At 41.6% G+C, this 20,354-nt stretch overlaps 1 protein-coding gene across 2 annotated transcripts; it reads left to right on the top strand.

Moving 5' to 3' along the window:
* The first annotated feature begins 297 nt into the window (after nucleotides 1-297).
* Nucleotides 298-10,341, top strand: TNFSF18 (TNF superfamily member 18). 2 transcript variants are annotated; one of them, XM_075540479.1, is made up of 3 exons: nucleotides 298-589; nucleotides 5,266-5,296; nucleotides 7,976-10,341. In XM_075540479.1, exons 1-3 carry the CDS (start codon nucleotides 431-433, stop codon nucleotides 8,335-8,337), a joined length of 552 nt encoding a protein of 183 aa, XP_075396594.1. In that variant the 5' UTR covers nucleotides 298-430; the 3' UTR covers nucleotides 8,338-10,341. The 2 variants fall into 2 exon arrangements, with proteins under 2 accessions (XP_075396594.1, XP_075396593.1); XM_075540478.1 differs by having other exon boundaries at nucleotides 5,263-5,296.
* The last annotated feature ends 10,013 nt before the right edge of the window (nucleotides 10,342-20,354 follow it).

Below are 20,354 nucleotides of genomic sequence, written 5' to 3'. Positions count from 1 at the left end.
CCAGCCTGACATTCTTTTACTCGCCATGTGTTTTATACCCAGAGTGTGCTAGGAATTCATGTTGGATTTAATTTCTTGTACAATGTCCCTTTCTCCTCTGGAAATTCATTCGGAATGATGCCCAGACCTGAGGCTATTGAGCTCCAGGCACTTCCTCTGGCTTCAGGAAAGGGGCTGTTTCATTCATTGTTTCACTTTGATAACTTCCTCGGGTTCTTTTATTGTGTGTGTTTTTATTGGCATTCCCTCTCTTCCCGTTTCTCTCAGTTGGCCAGCCTCCAAATGAGGTCAGCGCTTAGCCTAGAAGTATCGTTTTCCAACACAGTGTCAGAGGAAAGCTCCACCTATTACACCCACTACTAATTACCATAATGCTACAAAACACAACGTGTGGCTTCATTCACCCATCACTCGTGACTATCTCCCGAAAATGAGCTTGAGTCACTTGGAGACTATGTCCTCAGACCATCCAAGCCCACACAAAGCTCGGAGAGCACCCTGGAACCCGTGGATCCCCTACGTGACTATGCTCCTGGTGCTTGGCCTCTGCATCAGCATTATGCTCATCTTTACTGTCACCACAGTAAAGGTAAGGAGACGTAGTGCATAAGGTTGTTACTTAGTATAATTCTTTGTTCTTGTGTTTTGGTTTTCTTTTGTTGTTATAATTGTCACTCAGTACTGCTCTAGCTGGTTGGAGGGAAGACAGATAGGGACAGAAATCATGTAAAGTTGATGTCAATATTATCATAGACTATAGCTTCTGAGGCTGATCTAAGCATTCTGAGAGAGAGGGAATCAGGAAGAACGAGAAGTCAGTTATAAGACCTCCATTAGAGGGGATGACTTTCTTGAATCTGTCCATTCATAAATGCCTGTAGCATATTCTCTGGAGCTAAATACTGTTGGGGGGAGGAAAAGGTGTCAAACATGCAAGCAAGTCAGACTTTGAAGAGCAAGACATAGAGAGATAATAATGGAAGACAAAGTAAATTAAGTGATACATGGTCATTGTATCATTTGAGGAGGAAAGAGTAACTGAACTAGGACTAGTAATATCTGACATCTGACTCCAAGTCTTCCAAAAATCAGTTTATGAAATTGAGGAAACAATTAATTTTTCTGGTTACCTGTTTCTTCATCTGAAAAAAAGTTGGTGCTGGGGAATAAACTTATTATACTGTCCCTTTCAGTTATAAAATACAGTGATCAATAATTCATCTCAGTATTGTACACCACGTAACTGACTTAGGAATTTCAAAGAGGGAGTAATGATTTTGGAATAGAGTAATCTAGGAAGGCTTCATGGAGGAAGGAGGAAACTCATTCCTATTTGGGAATCCCGGACATTTCTCAGGAATTTCCCATGGAACTCCAGCCCAAGTTTGGACCTAGAGAAAGGGGTTGGATATTGGAAATGAAGATAAATTAGGTTCATATTAGAAGTTTTCTTCCTGTTGAAAACATAGCACTGACCAAGAGGAAGTTAAGGACTGCTATATTTAATTTGGCGGTTTTTCCCATTTATGAACCCACTTAAAGAAAAACGTCCAATGGTATGAAATCGGTGATCATGGAAGCCAGTGAAGGCTTCAAAGACATGGTACTACCACTTAAGATATTTAAAAGCAGTTAAGAAAACAGGAGCTTATATCAAGGGCTCAAGCAGAAAATGTCTTGGAAATGATGATGGCAACATATGTACAAATATGCTTGATTCAATTGATGAATGGAATGTTATAAGAGCTGTAAGTGTCCCCAATGAAATGATGGGAAAAGAAAAGATGCAGAAGGAAGTCATACCCTCTGGAGGTTGGCCTTAATTTAGTTAGGTCAAGTGGGGCTTCAGCCACAGTTTCACCCAATAGCCCATTTGGTTATGCACTGTAAATGTACAGGTGTGAAGGTGTGACACAGTATCATTATGAATCGTACCTCTGCTTTCTCAAGGAATGCATTCAGATGAAGAAACTCGATGTCATTCCATTTTTCTGTTTGCAGATCTCTTCATCTGAAACATGACAGTGGGGGAATGGATGTATTTATCATAATGTCTCTTCCAGCTATAAAATTCAGTGATAAATTATGTATCCAAAGAGAATATAGCATATAACTTAAGCATGAGCTTTCTGCAGCACTGAGTTTTGAGCAGAAGAAAAATAATTGCTAGAGATTTTGAATGTTTCGAAGGGCGAAAACAGTAGTCACTTAAACTTGGAGGTGACCTTTCCCTTTGAAAGCTACTCCCATTTTGCTAGCCAGATGGCGTGGCCAAGCATGGTATGCAGATGGGGCTCATCGGTTCTGTCATCCGACGAAGAAACCAGCGCACAAATAAGGAAAACGCCTTTTTGAAGGGCACACCTGGCCCCTGGAATGGGAGAGAAGAAGTCCGATAAAGCCAGAGGCTTCTAGAACCTCTTCCTAGAATTGATCCTGGACTCCTCCTAGAGAACGTACACCTTCTCAAGGACAGGCTCTCTCTCTAACGGTACAGTCCCGAGCTTGGTCTAGATGCGGAGGAGTTTCAGAGTTACTCAGGGCTTTGTCCAGAAAGGAGACGTGGAGACTGTAGTTTCTCTGAGAAAGGGCCCGGGGCTTGGTCAGCTTTGCGCTGAGATTCCCACTTGCCTGCGCTTCTTCCCCTTGCCTGGTGGCCACAGAGATGCTTGTGCATTGAGCAGTCTGAAAGTGGTGGCTCATTGTGAGGTGGCCACTTCCTTACAATGCACCAACATGCGTGAACTCTGGAGCTTTATGTTGATTTGGTCTCCACTCTATCTTTACCTATAAATGTTCTAGATTTCTTAAACTAATTTAAGAAGTTTAAACCAGGAAGGTAAGCGTCTTTCTAAACCAACACAAACATTCTTTGGGAAAACGTCCTTCCTTTTTGTTTTCCTTCTTTTAGAAGACATTCAACTGAAGGGATAGGTTAGAAGTTTGAGGAATTTTTGTTCCTTTATTAATAAAAAATAATCTCACAGGCAGTATCTCTAAGAAAAGCAATTTCCAGGGGAGCCTTTGCTGCATGAAATGAAGTTGAAGTTGCACTTGAAGAAGAGCAGATTCTATTTCAAAGTGATGATTTGTTTGGGGTTGGTTTCAAGGGAGACTTGTGTTTGGGGGGTTTTCAATTTAATTACGTGATCCTTGGCTTGAATTAAATGGGGTTACAAGAGACTGACTTGTCTAAGAAAGAATGAACTGAACTAAATTGGAAATCTTCTTTCATATTTTTAAAAATAGGGGTGTTTACTCCTTTCAAACATCACTAGAATGATAAATAGAACTCCCCCACAGAGTGGTAGTGGTTAGATGATTGAGTCAGACAGGTTGGTTTGGGTCTTGGCTTGGCTTCTTATCAGCTACGTGATCTTTGGCAACCTATGTACTATGCTCGTTCTCATTCCTTCACCTGCCAAAGGAGTGTGGTTATAGTTACTGTGTGCATTAATGGAACAGCCCAGAGTCTGGTACATAGTGGCTCTTGTTAGATGGTATAGATTAATATTTGGACCATTCGTATTAATGACACGACAATGAACGTTTTTAAAGATTTAAAAAATATGAGTATTCTTCATCTGCTTCACTTCTTCAACCAAGAGACACCAACTTGATGGTTTTTATGATTAAATTGACTTTCATTTGTGACAATAACTAAAGACTAACACATTGAGGATTTTTATAGCCCTAAGCATGAGTTTGAATTTTTATAGCCCTAAGCATGAGTTAGAATTTTTATAGCCCTAAGCATGAGTTAGTATCAACTCAATGAAAGTGTTTGGGGTTTTGGTTTTTAATAGGTAGCTAGCAGGGGGAGTTGCCTCTATGGTAGTGAATAAATAGGCCTAAAGCAGCCCACAGGACAGTAGCTGGAATTTGTGGCCCTGATGAATAATGTGTCTGTGGCCTTGGGTTTCTCTGCACACTCATTATAAATGATAGCAGATGATACAGATACTATCTGTGACATGCACTTTGGCACCATCTAATTGTTTCATATGTATAATCATGCTTTGAAGAATTTTAAATTTCTTGTGTAGCAAGGACCAAAAATTATTCTCTCCACCCTCCTCTCACCCATATTGCGAGTATAGTGTTAGGAATCTATGTGTTTAATTTTTGTGGGCTTCTTCACCGTCATTAGTTTCTTTATCAATTTAGCTAATGCTTATTGAGCAGCTCCTGAGAGATATCTGGGAAAAGCTCTTCAAATAATGATCTGATTTAGCCCAATAACAAACTTCTATTGTTACTATTATTTCCTTCATTTTATAGATAATAAAATTGAACTTAAGGGAGTCTTTAGTCCATACACCTGCGCAAGGCCACCTGTATTCCAGAATCCACCTTCTCTTGCCTACCTAAGGCTCCAACAATTCCCTTTATCTTTTAAGTGTTCTCTTAAATGCCCTCCTGCCTCCCCACTTACGAGTATTCACCTCAACATGTTGCCATTTCCATCATTTTAAATCAAGCAAAAGCAAACATACAACACCTCCAAATCCCTTTTACTTCTCATCCCTCTCCAGATTCGACTCAAATTTTATACTGTTTCCCCTTCCCCAGCAAGAAAAGTTCCCAATTAATCTTCCCCATTCACCCTTAGACCCACTCTAATTAAGCTTTGTCCTCATCACACCACAGAAACTAGTCTTATTAATAAGGCCAATCAATGGCCACCTTATTGCAAATCCCTCAGTTTATTCTCTGTCCCTATTTTATTTGAGAGTTTCCAAAGCATTTGGACAACTGATCACTCCCCTTCACTAACCACTTTCTTCTCTTGGATGCCAATTACCACCCTCTTCCGGTATCCTTTCGGGCTCACTGGCTGATCCTGCTCAGTCTCCTTCTGTGGGTCATCTCCTCAACCTCTGAAAAATGCAGTGTTCCAGTAACCCACTGCTCTCCTTCAACACTCTCTGACTCTATATCTCACGATTTGTATGTCTTAAACGCATCTGAAATAAACTGGAGATCCCTACATTTCTGGTTCTATAACTCCTTCAATTTCAACATCATTCATATATCTCTCCCTAGAACCTGGTAACCATCACAAACTTAATATCCCCTAACAAACTCATGATTGTTTCTTCTCCCCCTCAATCTACACTTTCTGCAAAGCTAAGAGGCCAGGGTTGTTAAAGAACTCCAGAGGAGTCATCGACTTTAGGAATTTGAAGCTCTGAATAAACCAATCAACAAAGAAATGACGCTGCCATCATCCTGACCAATTTCTCTTTTCTCTCTCCCCAGCAGACTGCCAATGTGCCCTGTATAGCAAAGTTTGGTGAGTAACCTTTCTTGTGTGCTTCCCTTTTGATTTTTCTTAGTTTGGGGTACAAGGAATAAAGCTCGAAGGTTAACAAGAAAGCCTGTATTCTCTTTTGCTCATTCTCGGGCTTCTATGTATACCTATGTGTATCCTGTGAGAAGAATGAGGCTTTCTGCTCCGGTAGAGATTTATCAAGTCTGGGAAACCCTATTTAGGGCGTGTAGGAGTTGAAATCAGCTCATTAGTTTGGGTTTGGCATTCTCTGCCAGGCAGTAATCTAAGAACTGGGGTTACAGAAGTGAATGAGATAGAAAAGCTCACGACCTATTGAAGCTTACATTCAAAGTCTATTTTTCACCACGCTCATAAGACTGGGAATGTCTGAGATCTAAGACTCAACTTTTAAGTCTGTATCATAATAAGGACAAGGCTGAGATGCTCACGATCTTCTTCTCTGGCACACTTCCACATCCCCGGCCCTGCTAATGCCTAGTCGATTAAGTGTGGAGACGCTTCTCTGGTTCACAAATGTGTAGAGAATGATATTGAGGTTTAGGAAAATGGCTCCTCCCTCCTCTTCTTCCTCTTCCGCTACGAGCTTCCGACTCACTTTGTCTTAATGACACCTTGATTTTGCATAGAAAACATGCTAAAGGTTCCAAGTCCACTGAACCTTAGAACATGTCTTAGAACACACAAAAATCTTTAGGTAAATATGTTTACATTACTTATACATTCCAGACTAAACACACACGTTTCTGCTAGGAATAGAAAGTCTCTAGATTTATAGACAAAAAACACAGTTTTCTGGTGAGAATAGAAGTTTCTAGAGTGAACCCAAACAACTCAAATAGTCAAGCTTCCCTGTTTTGTGAGAATCCTTTTTACTTGTCTCTTCCTTGTCTGTTACGTGCATGTGGGTACGTTCTAGTTCATGGAATGGGACTCACCATCATATGCTTGAAACGGTTCCTTGATGTGATGAAAGCTGAGAAGCTTACATGGTACTAGTCTTTATGTGATTTCTTTAAATAGGGGAAGCAATGACCTTCCCCCCCCCCCCCTAGAGATTTGCCTTTTGCTTCTCACATGTCATGCAGTAAGACATCTCCTGGGTTCATTAAAGATACATGAAAATATCATCTCTCCTTTCAGAGATCTCTCCCTCACTCATCTTCAGAATCTCCTTTCCACATCAGTCATTCATGTAGGGATTAGACTTAGGGATTAGAATTTAAAATGAAGTATTATTTCTTCCAGGATATTTTGCTTCTCAGGGTTGCTTTTAAAATGATGAGACAAATACCTTGCTACATATAACAAAGAAATTATGGGGAATTAGAAACAATCCAGGTAATTATTTGGATGGTTAATATCCTTTAAGGGGAAGGGAAGGCTGAAATCATACTACTTTGCAAAACCAAGCAATTAACAGAAACGTAGTTAAAGTCCACGTAAACTGTGAAATAAGTGGCTCAAACGCTCAAAGACAACTCTACAGCTCAAAATATGGGAGGAACTTATGAATTTCAACCCTAGACTCACTGCCTGTGACAGTATTACATTAAGGTAAACCCCAAATCAAGCCTATTGACATTATGAATCTTACTCATCCTAACCCTATAGAACAGAATATAACTGCCACAGAAGGTCTTTCTCTTGCAGAGTGGCTAGTGGAGGCTAGTGGGTTCAAACAGCTGACTTTTTGAATAACAACTGAGCACCTAAACAAAGGTGCCACACAGAAGAAACCTATTGAAATAGTCAAGCAACGTCCATTTGTAGCTTATTAATTTATAGTTGCAAATATTTGGAGGAATTTAGGTAGATCCCATCAGATCTACAGAGATACATACTTATGAACTGCTGAGAAAATTCACAATTTAGACACCATGGAACTAGTTCAGACATAAGGATATCTTCTTCAAGTAAGTGATATTTATTGAGCCCACACTAGGCACCAGGCACTCTTGTAGATTCTCAGGATACAGTGTTAAATGAGAAAGCTATGTCCTTAGCTTCCAAGAGATTATATTCAAGTGGCTATAAAATAAACAATAAACAAAAAGACAAACAAGTTTATAGTAGGCTAGAGGGCGACACTTGAAGCAGGGTAAAAAGACGGAGTGGCAGATTGTTAGCAAAGGTCTCACTGAGGAGGGAATACAAAAATAAATAATATTCACAGAGAAAAAGCATGTAAATGTTCCCAGTATTGTGAATTCTGCCTATCTCAGAACAGAGTGTGTATCTGAGTCCTCCCCATCTTTCCCTTCCATCCTTTTCTTCTCTTTAAATTTTATTTAGCGTGCCGCCTAAAAACTCACTGATCTATTTCTGAGCTTCCCAAGCAAGCGATACTCAGGATTTGCAGCTCATTTGAAACAATGATTTTCAAATACAAATATCAGTGCTCTATAAGGAGAGTAGAACTTCTCTGTAGCATTTCCTATGTGGGCAGTCAATCTTTATGGAAGTTGAATACTTCCTTTTTCTCAAAGCTGGTGAGTTTGATCAATAAACCTTTTGGTTCTCAAATGGATGGATCACCCGTGGCACCACCAGGGCTCCATAAACAAGGAACCCACGCTTAGAGTTGGAGGGCACGCTGTAGCCAGATAAAGAACGAACCAACTCTCTCTGATCCAGAAGACGAAATCATTGAATAAGTATATTTCCCATTTTGTCTTATAGGACCACTACGTTCAGAGTGGAAAATAACACCTTCTGGTCCCCTTTGTGTGGAATTGGAGACGCATGGGTCAGATGATTGGAAGGTGAAAATTCACCAGAGTGGCTTCTATATCATTTATAGCCTTGTGGTGCCTAATACAACGTACAAGGGCACAGCTCCATTTGAAGTGCAGCTACTCAAAAACAACGTCGTCATACAAGCGCTCAAAGACAACTCTACAGCTCAAAATGTGGGAGGAGCTTATGAATTACATGCTGGAGACTCAATAGCCTTGAGATTCAACCATAAATACCAGGTCATAGAAACGGATACACACTGGGGGGTCATATGGCTAGCAAATCCCCACTTCATCTCCCAGTAACTTCAGTTGGTCCCTCATTCTCCTTAGCACATTCGGGGATGCCAAAGGGCAGCGTTTCAATGCCTGGTGTCTACGTAAAGGGATTAACACAGGTAGACCCCCTCTGTATGGTGACTCTTCATTGCTCTTGGTTCACTGAAAAAGACTCAGAGGACAGGCCTAAGACACGTGGTTCTTCCTGACGCTGGCTCCGCACAGACATCTGGCTAATCTAGGAGGAAATGAACATTAGACCAAGAGTGACTAGAGGGGAGAAGCTCCCCAAGAGCCTTTGTCCAATCCTGGAAGCCCTGGTTGGACAGTGAAGTCACATTCTCACAGGAGACGTGCCTACTATGTAAAACCGAGTCCTGCTGCGTAAACTTGCCTTCTTCTCACGTTCTTGGGCTGCTTCACTACATTTTTCTCAAACTTCATTCTTTGTGAAACCATCCTCATGAAAAGTAATCAGACTGGCAGTGTGGTCACAGATATGGCACCACCCCCCTTCTTTAGCTGTAGTACTACTAGCGGGTCAGGGGCGCTCCATGGAGCCCATGGGACTTGTGGGTACAGGTGGAATGGAATATCCTTTATCTGGATTTTCCCTTCATTTCATCATATTCTGGATTCAGGATTGATAAAACCAATTAGGATGATGAAGGCATTCTGAACCTTCATGAGGGCTTCATGAGAACTTTGGGTGTGTTAACATGGACGATGATATGGAAAGAGGGATCATTAGTAATCATTGGGATTAAGCACAGAAATTAGTGTCATGTGATGCAATCATTTTGTAGTTTCAGCTGTCTCTCCACAGTTGGAAAAGTGTTTTCCTGTATCCATGTGAAGAAGTCAATGGGTTAGGTATTTTGGGTACACTTTTACCAAGACGAATATGGAGATAGCGTATACGTAACTACCTCAATTCAGAGCGGGCGATTAACAGACACAGCACTTTCAACTGTATCAAGGTGTGTTGGCTTTAGAGTCGGTCATTCTGCTATGAAATTAGATATCTAGGAAGTTTAGCAGAATCAGTTTTCAGGAGGCGCATTCCTCCTGTGCCCCAGGCAGCCAGAGGAAGATCACAAGGAACTTTCCTTTCCAGAGACTTCCAGTTCTTTCCCTTCCTGGAGAAGGGAGCTCTACAATGCTGCTCAGGGCTCACTCAAGGAAATGTGGTAACTTGTAAAATTAGTGGCTAGCACTCAATTCAATGAAAGTCTGCTAAAGTTTTGGAGTGTTACATTCGCTGCTTGTGAGGGCCTGTTTTTAAATATATAATATATATCTCCAATTAAAAACCTTTGTATTTGTGAAAAACTGTGCCATGATAATGAATATCATCACATATAAATCTAACTTAAAATATTTGTATTGTATGTGACAAAAATTGTGCAGGAAAAAGCTAACTGGCTGTTCCTGAATAATTTTTTTTTAAAAGACAGGAGCTGTAGGGGAAACGAGTTGGGTGATTTGCTTTCCTACATTTAGCTATTTTCTCAGGAAATTATCATTGCATTATTTGTATATTTATAGACTCTTGGTGGTATTGATAACAATTGTGTTTCAAGCAGTGGTGTGCTGGAGTTTGCTAGCACAAGCTCATGAGCGCTGATGGTTAAATTTCCAAGAGTTTTGCAATGTAACTATTAAATACTACCATCCTTTAAATTGGCTATGAAGGGAGTATTTATACCATGGAAATTTGCAGACACTGAAAATCAGGGATTCTTGCTGAGTCAGTTCAGTAGCCCATCACTGTTTGTAACCCCTCTTCCCCCACCCCCCACCCCACCCCCACCCCCGCCCCTTGTTGACATCCTTTGACTCCTCTCTGCCCTGTGCCATGTCATTCCTACAAGAATCCAGGCAGACTAAGGGAGAAAGTGTAATCGTCTACCCCTGCAGCCAGAGAGATGCTTGCCAACGATGTTGGAATTCTCTTGGTATTGTAACTTCTGCCTTTGTGCTCAGTGTATACTGTTTCCTTGATTCCCCAATCCGTCGTCTACATTTTAAGCCTATAATAAAATATATGTTGATTATTGCAGCGTCGTTGATTAATTTGTGTGTAGACTAAAGTTGGCATTGCATAGAACACAAAGGTGAGTCAGAGAAGTACTTGCCTATATAATACCTGCTCTTGTACCTTTATAATCCACTAAAGCTGGGGTGATAGCTTTGGCTCCTAGCTACCCTGTTTCCGATGGGCTAGTTAGACAACTTCACCATCCACATTGCGATCTCCATCCCACCATATTCTCACCATCAAATTGGTTACCAACATTTCTCACCCCTCCTTGGGTAAACAAGCACCCCTACATATCCCATCCATGGCACCCCTGACTATTTTGAGGCCTTGGGCCAGAGCTGATCTCCCTTAACGCCTCATTACCAAAGCTGTTTCTAGGCAGTGATCACAGGATGACCTTGCAGGAGCAGTTCCCAGGAAGCCCACAGCCAACAGGGCACTCCTGGGCCTAGCTCATGGATGCCCTACGGCCCTTCCCCATCTCATACAGAACTAACACTTGCTCCCTCAGGAGGCACTGCAGTCCAAACCTTGACCCTGCTGTCTTCCACAGAGTGACCGCTGGTACTGCACCTTCACAATTAAACTCTAAATAATAAAGTCCAAGTCTCCCAGAGTGACTCCTGATCTGGTTTCCAGGCTCTCGGCAGCTACTACTTGAGGGCAACCATCCTTGTTCAAGGCATCACCTTATATCTTCCATTTTCGCCTGTCAAAACTGACCAAAGCTGTGCTTGGCTTGGGCTAGGTCTCTGCTTGGAAATGGCAGTAGAATGACAGAGATCTGACTGTACATTTAAATAGACTAACTTCTTAACCAAAACCCAAAAGCCTCTCACTGCCACGGAGTCAATTCTGACTCACAGTGACCCTACAGGACAGGGGAAACTGCCCCTATGAGTTTATGAGACTGGAACTCTCTACGGGAGCAGAAAATGCCATCTTTTTCCCTTGGAGGTGGCTGGTGGTTTCTAACTGCTGACCTTGTGATCAGCAGTCCAACTTGGAGCCACTATACCACCAGGCCTCCTTTAGAGATGAAACCTGTGCCATGGAGTTTTATCCTAATGAAGCAATTTCCTTGAGCCATGTGTGGGGCTGTGGCCGGTGGAATTTTAACTGCAAGAAAAGAGGAGACTGGTAGTCTTAAGGATAAGCCTTAAGTGGAAGCGCTACATGTAAATAGAGCAGGATCCTAGCCCCCTTCTCTGAAGGTTTCCATGACCTGCAAGGATGCACCGCTGTACTAGGGTCACTCCACTAGCCAGGACTCTCCTAGGAGTCTTCTAGGCCTGCACCAATCCACAGAAAGCTGGCACACATGCCTTCCTCCTGCAGTCTTAAGGACTGAGAGACTATCTCAATGTTGTAAAACTCTCCTGTCTACTGATGAGGAGTTGTCCCTGCTTTCCCTAACATCTTTCCTGGTGGAGTCAGACTCCAGCCCACTGCAAGTTTTAGCTTTCTCAAGAGTAGAGTCAGGTACTAGTTCTCTGTATCTCCCAGCTACAGAAAACCCTTGGGTGAGCCAAAAAAAAAAAAAAAAAAAGGTTTGCTCTTGGTATTTCAAATCCACACAGCAGTGCCATGGAAGAAAGGCCTGGAGTCAGATTCTGTAAGATTATAACCACTGAAACCTGGTAGAGAGCAGTTCTAAAGTGAACCACAGAGATCAGTCACCCCTGATTTGGAAGTGACCCCATCAACATACAGGGAGCCCTCCTATCAAGCTTGACTAGGAGGTTGGATTCCTTCCCAGAACTTCCTCTTTGCTCCTGTCGCCACTATTCTCTCCTTTTCTCCTTTCATCTTCATTTTACGTCCTTGACCCTTCTTGCAGATTAGCATATTGGGGGTGGTGTCTTACTCTTACTTTTACATTGATATACAGGTAGCAATATATTGGTGTGTGATTGCAACTGAATCAGGAGGAGCCCTGTCTTTAACATCTGGCTATAATTGTGTATGTCCAAAATGGATAGAGCGAGGCTTATCATAAAAAAACAGAAACCCAAAAAGGCTCCAATCCAACATTGCAGTGGTAATAAAATAAGAACAAAAGACTAATTATAAAAACAATATAGAGAGAGGAAAAGTAACTATTTATTCCTAAAGAACATTATTACAAATGAGCATAAAACACATTTCTTTTTACTTTTTGTTGTTCTAAGACTGTTAAAGAAACAGGAAGGAAATAATGCTATTTTACCTCGTCAGAGTAAAGCATGCTATTTTATTGGGAGAATGGACCTTTTTCCCTATTACTCAGGGTCTAGGTAGACTCTTTGTGGCAGTTACATAATCACGTGTCAATTTGAGGGTACTAAGAGTGAAGGGGTGAAGTCTAACCTGTCAGTCTGTTCACAGCCTGATGCCTCCTCTTTGTGGGCATGGCCTTCTTATAAGGATTCTGGGAACTTCCTCTCATCCTCCCTGGAGGTAGGCCATGCACTTTCTCTCTGATTTACCTTCCTCTTGACAAGCCACATGGAGATGCTTCCACTGCCACTGGATCCACAAGACTTTTCACCCACTGGCCTGTGATCTTCCTGCATTCTTGCATGTGCTGTGTGGGTATGAATAATTTATGAACTAGTATCACATGTATAAGCTAATGTCAGACTTATTAACTTGATCTGGACTGGGCTGATGTGTTTTCTCAATATCCAAGTGATCTTTGATCTAAAGCACTTTCCTATACACATATGAGCATTGCGGGATTTGTTTCTCTAGTCAATCCAATCTAACACCCTCTTCCCCCAAGTCCTCTTTGTCTGATCTAGCCTGACCTCCCTCCCCCACCACTCACACAATGCAGTCTCTTCTAGCCATTGTATTTGAATCTACTGACTTCTGATAGAAAGAACCCTGGTGTTGTAGATCATATATTAGGCTGCTAAGCACGAAGGCAGCAGTCTGCACCCACTAGCCAGTGTACAGGAGAAGGATGAAGCTTTCTTCTGTCATAACAATTTATAGTCTCAGAAAGCCCACAGGATAGTTCTATTCTGTCATGTCGAGCTGCTATAAGCCAGGATCTATTCCCCAGCTCTCGGCTTGGGTTTCTCATAGCAGTTGACACATTGAAGATGTTCAAAGTAGGTTCATTGAGCTTTCATTCCAAAGGAATACAATACTATTGAGGACACCAATTTTAGTGATTGGGACAGTTGGACTAGGGGTTTATGCAACCTGCCTAAGAGACTCCAGGAAGGCTTTGACAACATGGAAAAAAAAAATCTCGGTGAAGAGGGTCTGTCAAATGCACACAGCTACTTCTTTCACAGCATCCTCGGAGAGCAAAGTTCTGATTCCACAGCCGGACTTATCATTTCTGTCCTTTCCAGTGGTGTTCACTCAGCACACAGAGTACGAATCGGACTAAGGTGAACTGATGGGGTTTTGTTTGTTAGAAGGGAAGATACTGAGAGCCCTTTTCTCTCCCCTCTCTACTCTGGGCTTCTAATATTTGAGGAGAATCTGATAACCTAAATTCCAGGTTCTGACCCAGTTTCTGTTGCATACTCCTTACTGTTTGTTGAGTGAACAACCAAATGAATTAAAATTTTACTTCAGGAGTGCTGTGAATTTAACACTAAATTATCCAGTGGGCAGAACCTTCCACCTCCCTTTCCTCACTGTCTCCAATTCTACCACATATTGTTCTCAACTTTTCTCTTCTGACCTCTTAAAATTTGTAAGGACAAGCATTGATAATGTAATTGTATTAGTCTGGGTACACTAGAGAAACAAATTCATAAACACACATATGTGTGTGAGAGAGTTTTATATAAAGGGTAATTGTACCTTAAGAAAGCATCCCAACCCAGTACAGATCAAGTCCATAAGTCCAATATTAGCCACATACCTGATACCAATCTATAAAGTCCTCTTCAGGCTCACAAAATACATGCAATGATGCCAAATGCAGGAGGATCACAGGCCACTGGATTGGAAGTCTTGTGGATCCAGTGGTATTGTAAGCATCTCAGCACTGGCAGGGGTCTCTATGTGGTTTCTCTGACTCCAGAGGTGTGGTTGCATCAGAGTAGATCCATGTGGCTTCTCCATCTCCTAAAGCATAGCACCATGTGTCTTGTCAGTAGATCATCTCTCAGGGGTTGAGCATTATCAGTAGAGTCTCCAAGGGAGTGAGCGCAGAGAGAGCCTGTCTCTCACCTCCAAGGAGGAAATCCAGGAATTCCCAGAATCCTTAGGGGAGGCCTCATTGGCTATATCCTGATTGACAGCCTCGACTCCACCCCTACACTCTTAATCCTCAAATTGACACCATATTGTATAACTACCAGAGTAATTAAACAAAAGGAGCCTATTAGTTTATTTTCACTAGAAGCATCAGCCAATAATATATCTCATCTTGTCACTTGAAAGAGTACAAAATACTACAAAAAGCTCCATTATCATTCAATTTCATTTTTTTCACAAAAATTTTGAAGCCCTTTCGTATTTGCTTAAGCTTTAGTTGAGTAGACACACCAAAAAGCAACTACCCTTCCATTTTCTTTAGTGAAAATAATTTCTTCAATGCTGCAATACAGATTTTTTCCAAAATTAGTTCCACAGACTTTACTTCAGATTCACCAAGGATAGTGGTTAAAAGTGGCCATTCTTAGGCCCATCCAAAATCACCCGAAAAAACATTTCTAGATAAAGGACTAGGAATTATTTTTTGGCCATCCCCGATTTCTAGCTCATTCTTTAGTACTCGATACTTTAAAAGTCCACCACTTGTCTGTCATTTTGTTGTACTTTTGTGGCTTACGCTTTGCTGTGATGCTGGAAGCAATGTCACTGGTCTTTCAAATGCCGGCAGGGTCACCCAAAGTGCACAGGCTTCAGTGGAGCTTTCAGGCTAACAGATAATATAGAAGGAATTGACTGCCCACTGCAGAGGAAGTAGCCCCTGAAAACCTATGCATAGCCTCAAAGCATTGTCAAATACTGAGAGTCTGAGCAAAGGGCAGACACTGCTAGAGATACCATGAGAAGGTAGGCCCCTCAAGTCTGAGAACACTCGAAATGTGACTGAAGCGGAGCTGATTCTTTGGACGGAAGTCAATAATGGTGACAGACGTGAGTCAGATAGGGCTCTGGGAATGGAACCTTTGGAATCTTCATTGGCTAATGGAGCATGACTCAAGGTAAAGAGAAACAGCTGCAAAAATCTTCTAATGATTGGAACTTGAAATGTGCAAAGCATGAAATTAGGAAAATTGGAAGTGGAAAAATGAAATGGAATGTATGAAGATCAGTATGCTCAGCCTTAGTGAGCTGAAATGGACTGGGATTGGCTGTTTTGAATAAAAAATCATCTGCTTTACTATGCCAGTCATAACACAATCAAGAGGTATGGCATGGCATTCCATGTCAGAAAGAATCTTGTTAAAGCCACCATGAGGTACAATGTTGTTTGTGATAGGATTCTATCCATCTGTCTTCAAGGAAATCCAATCAATACAACTATTATTCAAATTCTAACACCAACCACAAAAGCTTGTGATGAAGAAATTGAAGAGTTTCATTAGAGCAGCCAGTCCACAGAGAGAACAACATGGCTGGCCCTACTATGAGACATGATGTCCCTCAGTGACCAAGGGCGATACAGGGGACAGCACCAGAGACACAGTGTGGGAATTGCACCTGACCTGATCCCACCACACCGAGGCAAAGCACTGGGGAGTGCAGCGGAACAGCAAGGGAATGGAGTGGCAAGGTCCCCAGGGAATGCTGAAAGTGGACTTTGGGGCCAGGGCGTGGTGCCCCAACAGACTGGACTGGAAAACGCTCCTAAGGGCCAACAAATGATCCTTGAACTAACTACAAGCTTTTCTTTCTTGAAAGAAAAAAAAAAGAAAGAAATTGAAGAATTTCTACTGGATGGAGTTGATTAAACATGCAATCAAGAAGCATCGATAGTTATTGGGGGTTTGAATGCAGAAGTTGTAAACAAAGAGGAAGGAGCAGTAATTGGAAAATCTAGACTTGGCGATAGAAATGAAGCTAGAGATGGCATGGGAGAGTTTTGAAAAACCAACAACATGTTCATATCAAATATCCTGTCTCCACAACGCAAAAGATAAATATACACATGAACTTCCTCAGGTGGAATACACAGAAATCAAATTGACTACATCTTGGAGAAGACACGATGGAGAAGCTAAATTATCAGCAGCAAACCAGGGACTGATTCTGGAACAGACCATCAATTGTGTTCAATTCAGGATAAATTGGGGAAAAAGCTAAAACAAGGGCAGGAGCTAAAATATTACTTTGGGTCTATCCTATGTAAATTTTGCGACCATCTCAAGAACAGATTTGATGCAGTGAACACTACTGACAGAAGACCTGAGCTTTGGGAGGACATCAAGACCATTGTTTATGAAGAAAACATAGATCATTTAAAAGACAGGAAAAAAAGAGATCAAAATGGATCTCAGAAGAGACTGTGAAACTTGCTCTGAATCATAGAATAGTTAAGGCAAATGGGAGAAAGGATGAAGCCCAGGAGCTGAATGGAAAATTTCAAAGGGAAGCCTGAGAAGAGAAGGACAGGTAGCTTAACAAATTGTGCCAGAACCTAGGAGGAGAAAACCAAAATGGAAGAACACACTCAGCATATCTGAAACGGAAGGAACTCAAGAAAAAATTCAAGCCTCCAGCCTAGTCTTGAAAGATTCTTAGGCAAAACATCCCCCGCCCCACCCAAAAAACCCAACATTTTATTGGGAGCTAATACAGCTATGACATCATTCCCTACTTCTATCGTAGCGAGCAGCATTGTGCAATTGCTACCACAATCAGTTTCAAACATTCTCTTCCTTCTTGAACTCCCTGACATCAGCTCCCTTTCACCGTCCCTCCACCCCTGGAAATCCTTATTCTATTTGCTATCTCTGTAGGTTCATCAATCCCAAGTTCCATATATTGAAAAGATTTTAGCCACTCACATCAGGCTTACAATTTTGATTTCCTATAGTCATCTCTCCAGTGCACTCTGTTTGGTAATCACTTTATTCCCATCCCTCCATTATGCATAGAGGGAAATCACCAGAGCTTTATTTCTTCTGTAGATCTCACACTATCTGTGTCTTGAATTTCCATTATCATCCATAGTGACGCAATGTATCAAATGATGCAGGAACCATTGAGAAATGATAGAAAAATATACTCACTGTACCAAAAATAGCTAGTCAACATTCCACCATTTCAGAATGTGGCATAAACTAAGAACCAATAGTACTGAAGGAATAAGTTCAAACACCACTGAATACACTCACCAAAAACAAGGCTCCAGGAATTGATTGAATATCCATTGAAATGTTTTAGAAAAGTGAAGAAGCCCTGAAAGCCCTCATTTGTCTTTTCCAGGAAATTTGGAAGACAGCTACCTGGCCAACTAACTGGGAGAGATCTATCTATATGTATGTCCATCTCAAAGAAAGGTGACCCAACAGAATGCTCAAACTACAGAAGGATACCACTGAGAGCAGACAAGTAAAATTTTACTTAAGATCATCCAACAATGATTGCAGCAATACACTGGCAGGGAACTGCCAGAAGCTCAGGCCGGATTCAGAAGAGGATGTGGAACAAGAGATACCATTGCTGATGTCAGATGGATCTTGGCTCAAAGCAGAAAATATCAGAAAGATGTTTAAATGTGTTTCATTGACTATGAAAAGGCATTTGACAGCATGGACTATAATAAACTTGAGGATATCCTTGAGAAGAAGGGGAATTCCGGAATACTTCATGGTTCTCATTCAGACCTTGTACATGGATCAAGAAGCAGCTGTGTGAACAGAACAAGGGAATACTACTTCATGGTTTAAAATCAGAAAAGGTGTGCATCAAGATTGCATCCTCTCACCAAGCCTATTCAATCTGTATGCTGAGCAAACAATCAGAGAAGCTGGATTATATGAAGGCAAATGTAACATCAGCTTGAAGGAAGGCTTGTTAAGAACCTGCCATATGAAGCTGGTACAAGCTTGCATGCTGAAAAAAAACCACTCAAGTACTCCCTCAATGCAAGAACACTTCATTCTATTAAATTGGCATTCCATGATGCTTACCTTCCTGACACGGTAACTAAAGAAAAATGTGTGCATAAGCAAGTGTGGTGAAGAAGGCTGATGGTGCCCAGCTATCAAGAGATATAGTGTCTAGGGTGTTAAAGGCTTGAAGGTAAACAAGCATCCCTCTAACCCGGAAGCAACAAAGCCCACATGGAAGAATCACATTTCGTTCACAAGGTGTCGAAGGGATCAGGTATCAGGCATCAAAGAACAAAAACTCATATCATTGTGAATGAGGGGGAGTGCAGATTGGGGACCCAAGGCTCATCTGTGGGCAAATGGACATCCCTTGGCAGAGGGTCATGGGGAGGAGACCAGTAGTCAGGGTGCAGTGTAGCATTGAAGAAACACACAACTTTCCTCTAGTTCTTAAATGCTTCCTACCCCCCACTATCATGATCCCAATTCTACCTTACAAATCTGGCTAGACAAGAGGATGTGAACTGGTACAGATTGGAACTGGAGACACAGGGAACCCAGGATAGATGATCCCTTCATGACCAGTGGTGAAAGTGGTGATACCGGGAAGATGAAAGGAAGCTGGGTTGGAAAGGGGGAACTGATGACAAGGATCTACATATAACCTCCTCCCTGGGGGATGGACAACAGAAAAGTGGGTGAAGGGAGACATCGGGCAGTGTAAGACATGATAAAATAATAATAATTTATAAAATGTCAAGGGTTCATGAGGGAGCGGGGCATAGGGAGCAGGGAGGGAAGGAAAAAATGAGGAGCTACCAAGGGCTCAGTAGAAAGCAAATGTTTTGAGAATGATGATGGCAACACATGTACAAATGTGCTTGACACAATGGATGGATGCATGGGTTGTGATAAGAGTTGTATGAGCCCCCAACAAAATGGTTTAAAAATAAATAAATAAGTAAAAATAAAATTTAAAGAAAATGAGGATTGGAAGCACTTGATAATGAAGATCAAGAATTGTAGTTTTCAATATAGATTACACCTCAGCATAAAGAAGACCAAACTTCTCAGCACTGGACCAATAAATTAATGATAAATGGAGAGAAGATTAAAATTGCCAAGGATTTTGTCCTGCTCGGAACCACAATTAATAGGCATGGAAGGAGCCGCCAAGAGATCCAAAGATGCTTGGGTAAATATGCTGTGCCAACCTTCTTTAAAGTGTTGAAAAGCAAGGATGCTACTCTGTAAGGTGTGCCTGATCAAATCCATGTCATTTTCAATGATCTCATATGCATGCTAAAGTTGGACATTGAATAAAGAAGACTGAAGAAGAATTCATGAATTTGAATAATGATGCTGGCAAAGAATATTGACAATACAATGGACTTCCAAAAAACAAACCAATCTGTCTTGGAAGAAGTATAGGCAGGCTGCTCCTTAGAATCAAGGGTGCCAGAATTTGTCTCATGTATTTTGGGCATGTTGTCAGGCAAGACCAGACCCTAGAGAAGGACATCATGCTTGGTAAAGTAGCTGGGCAGTGACCAAGCGGAAGACCTTTAACACGACAGATGGACACGGTGGCTGCATCGCTGGGTGGAAAGAGAAGAAAACTTGTGACGACGGCGCAGGACCTGGTGATGGTCGGCTCTGTCTGCATCACCGGGAGTTGGGACCAAATGGGTAGCACCTAACAAAGGCAACACGTTTCATTATCACGTGTCTGAGCTGTGTAACAGTCACAGGATATTAGAAAAGAAGAGGAAGAAAGAGATACAGGCATCAGGAAAGGAAACGAACTGCTAGACTATGTCTAAATGAAATGTTCTCTCATGTTCCATGAAGTCAGAAGAGACGGATGATGCCTTGCTGCCACTCCTGAACAATGGAGGAAAAGCTCAAAGGATGAATCCTAATCAAAAGGAGGAAAATCATAGCACATGAATTCAAATTCGCATGGCATCCAGTCTTGTTAG

The sequence above is a fragment of the Tenrec ecaudatus genome, chromosome 1 (assembly GCF_050624435.1).
Source record: "Tenrec ecaudatus isolate mTenEca1 chromosome 1, mTenEca1.hap1, whole genome shotgun sequence".
NCBI classification, from domain to species: Eukaryota; Metazoa; Chordata; class Mammalia; order Afrosoricida; family Tenrecidae; genus Tenrec; species Tenrec ecaudatus.
Note: the sequence above shows the minus strand (reverse complement) of the source record. Positions and strands in the feature narration are given on the sequence as shown.